General features: G+C 54.2%; 1 protein-coding gene across 1 annotated transcript in view; it reads left to right on the top strand.

Annotated features, from left to right (window-relative positions):
- The window catches only part of LOC123043671 (cytochrome P450 714B1), a 3,948-nt gene extending 710 nt beyond the window's left edge, over positions 1 to 3,238 (top strand). Inside the window, exons 2-3 of the mRNA XM_044466191.1 lie at positions 1,707 to 1,936; positions 2,009 to 3,238. Of these exons, the coding sequence (XP_044322126.1) occupies positions 1,707 to 1,936; positions 2,009 to 3,052 (1,274 nt within the window). The 3' untranslated portion in view covers positions 3,053 to 3,238. The remainder of the gene's footprint in view (positions 1 to 1,706; positions 1,937 to 2,008) is intronic.
- Positions 3,239 to 3,341: the final 103 nt, after the last annotated feature.

Below are 3,341 nucleotides of genomic sequence, written 5' to 3'. Positions count from 1 at the left end.
TCTCTCTCTGCAGGTGCGCGCAGCCATGGATTGCGATTAGCTAGCTTATTGCTTGCTGATTGCAAGTTTGATTCGATCGAACAGTACCACGGTTAGGTATCCACTGCACCGATGTGTGGCCAGCTTCTTATTCTTCTTTCCATTTCCATTTCCCTTTTCCGCGTGAGTGGATAGATAATCCCTTGTTGATTTGGTATCGTCTTTCGAAGGCGTGCAATCTGACGTAAAAATGTAGAGAAATGAACGCAGGCAGGCAGCTAGGTGACGAACGGATACTTGGATACATAGACCGACTTCCGTTCCATTTTAGACGCTCTAGTTTTCCCCTTCCTTGCATCATGAAAGAGAGAGGGAGAGAAAAAAAATACCTAGCGGGATATCTCATGTCTTTAATGGAAGAAGAAAAATGCATGCGTAACGGTGATGTAATATATGCTTGGTGCTTTGCTTTGTTGATTAACCACAACAGTAGCTAGCTATAAAGGCAATAATGGAGGAGACGATCGAATCGCAACAAAAACTATGTGTACAATTTGGGTCTTGCGTGCGCTTTCTGCCTGCCAGAAATGGCAATACGTTCTAGAGAAGAAACAATAATTGAGGTAGGAGTGGTGGCTGTTGTAGCTAGGTATATGCTTCATGTCTCTACAGTACAGGGATAGCAATCCGTTCCATTCCACGAGGGTAAAGCACCAACTGAAAATTCAATACCATGCCACACCTAGTGCGCGAATACTTGCACGTACAGAAATTTAATGTTAACTATGAGAATCACTTATATTTTTTGGATTTTTTTCTCTATAAAGAGCAATTTTATTTACTCAATATAGCATCAAGAGGATACAAAGCATCATGAGCAACATTCAGTCTCTGCATAGTTAGGTTGCACACAGCCACAAACCAAAGTCTGATAGAAATAAAGTCGGCATAAGGAAGAGGTCCATCATTGACCTAGCTTTACTGAGCGATGAAATACACACATATTCAGAACGTTGGGTCGTGCGGCAATGCGACGCATGCATCTCATGTTGTCATGTGATTGGATAACACAATATATAGCTATATGTAACTTGGCCGAATTTATATACAGTTTGGTTATGCTGATTTTGTGGGGGAAGAAATGATTGAAGGGAGAAAAATGGAGGGAGAAGAGGAAAAAGGACGGCCGTTAATCTAGCAGTCTAGAAATTGACTTCACAAAATAATTTTTCAGGCAAATCACGTAACACATAGCCGGTCCCATCGACAGTGTTGTCGCGTGGCTTAGCCGTCTGATCGGGATGTCCAGCATGCAATCAAAATTCTCAAGTCATTCGTTGATGGCCATGAGCCTATGAGTAGAAGCCATCCATCGACGACCACAGATTCCCCTGACCAACATGGCTTGACGACGACACCTGGGCCTGGGCGTGCCTGAACTTGAGGATGCTGTCCCCGTCTCTCGATACTCCGCAACCGCAAGCGACAAGGAGACGGGGCCGCTGCACGCCCACCGGCGAAAAGCGCGGCGGAGGGCTCGCGCCTTTCGCGCCGCTCCTTTTGTCCCGACGCCGAAATAGTCGGCCCGGCCGGCCGGGGCTGCACTACCGAGGATGCCAGGCCTGATCGATCACGATCATGGACGGATGGATACGGGAGTTAGGCCCAAGTTAGGCCCAAGGTTTTTACTGATTTTGTTGCTCTGCTGTTTAATTTGTTTTCGCTAGGCCCGGTGTTCACCTACTCCGTGGGCAACATGGTGTTCCTGCACGCGAGCGACCCGGCCGTGGTCCGCGACGTTTGCCTCTCCGTCTCGCCGGACGAGCTCGGCAAGAGCACCTACATGAAGGTCACGCACCACCCGCTCTTCGGCGATGGCATCCTCAAGTCCAACGGCGACGCCTGGGCACGCCAGCGGAAGCTCATCGCCCCTGAGTTCTTCCCCGACAAGATCAAGGTACCACATCATCAGTTCTTCCCCGAAAGATCAAGGTACCAAAATGAACTATGACCGGCGTCCATTTCCTAGGGTATGGTGGATCTGATGGTGGACTCGGCGCGGGCGCTGGTACGGTCGTGGGAGGCCAGGGTGGCCGAGAGCGACGGCGGCGCGTTGGAGCTTACGGTCGACGACGACTTCAGGACCTACTCCGGGGACGTGATCTCCCGGACGTGCTTCGGGAGCAGCTACGTCAAGGGCAAGAGGATCTTCGCCATGATCAGGGAGCTGCAGAAGACGGTGTCCAGTCCGAACCTGCTCGCCGAGATGACCGGGCTCAGGTTCCTGCCCACGAGGAGCAACAGGGAGGCGTGGCGGCTCAACCGGCGCGTGCGGAGGCTCATACTGGACGTCGTGAGGGAGAGCGGCGAGGCGGACGGCGGGAGCAACCTGCTCAACGCCATGCTCCGCAGCGGCCAGGCCGAGGCCGGCGTCGGCGTCGCGGCGGCCGAGGACTTCGTGGTGGACAACTGCAAGAGCATCTACTTCGCGGGGTACGAGACCACGGCCGTCACGGCGGCCTGGTGCATGATGCTCCTGGCGCTGCACCCGGAGTGGCAGCGCCGGGTGAGGGACGAGGCAACGGAGGCCCTCGCCGGCGGCGCCGCCGCGCTGGACCTCTCGTCACTCCAGCGAATGAAGCAGCTGACGATGGTGATCCAGGAGACGCTGCGGCTGTACCCGGCGGGCTCGGTGGTGTCGCGGCAGGCGCTGCGGGAGCTCGCCCTCGGCGGCGTGCGCGTTCCCGGGGGCGTCAACATCTACGTCCCTGTGTCGACAGTGCACCTGGACGCCGAGCTCTGGGGTTCCGACGCGCGGGAGTTCCACCCGGAGCGCTTCGCGGCGCGGCCGCAGCTGCACTCGTACCTGCCGTTCGGCGCCGGGGCGCGCACCTGCCTCGGCCAGGGCTTCGCCATGGCCGAGCTCAAGGTGCTGCTCTCGCTCCTGCTCGTCGGGTTCGAGGTGGCTCTGTCGCCAGACTACCTGCACTCGCCGGTGCTCAGGCTCACCGTGGAGCCGGAGCACGGCATGCGGCTCGTGCTCAGGAACGTCCGGCCCAACGGCGAGCCTTAGGTGGGCCGGAAGTTGTAGGCCTGGATGTTTTGCGATTGCGGTGTTGCAACCTTTCTCAAAAAATATAAGCGTATAGAACAAAACCTTTTATACTAGAACAAACGAAAAGATAAATTGCAGAATTTTTGCACTTGCTAGTAGAGTTGACGCAAGAAGGGGAAGTAGTAATACTAGTTGATACTTTAAGTGTTTTCCTTTAACTGTTTCCGTCGTAAATGTTTTCTTTTAAGTGTTTTCTCCCACTTCCTTTTCCCTTGGTGGCTACGGCAAACTCTCCCACCTAGGCTAC

The sequence above is a fragment of the Triticum aestivum genome, chromosome 2B (genome assembly GCF_018294505.1).
Source record: "Triticum aestivum cultivar Chinese Spring chromosome 2B, IWGSC CS RefSeq v2.1, whole genome shotgun sequence".
Lineage (NCBI taxonomy): Eukaryota > Viridiplantae > Streptophyta > Magnoliopsida > Poales > Poaceae > Triticum > Triticum aestivum.
Note: the sequence above shows the minus strand (reverse complement) of the source record. Positions and strands in the feature narration are given on the sequence as shown.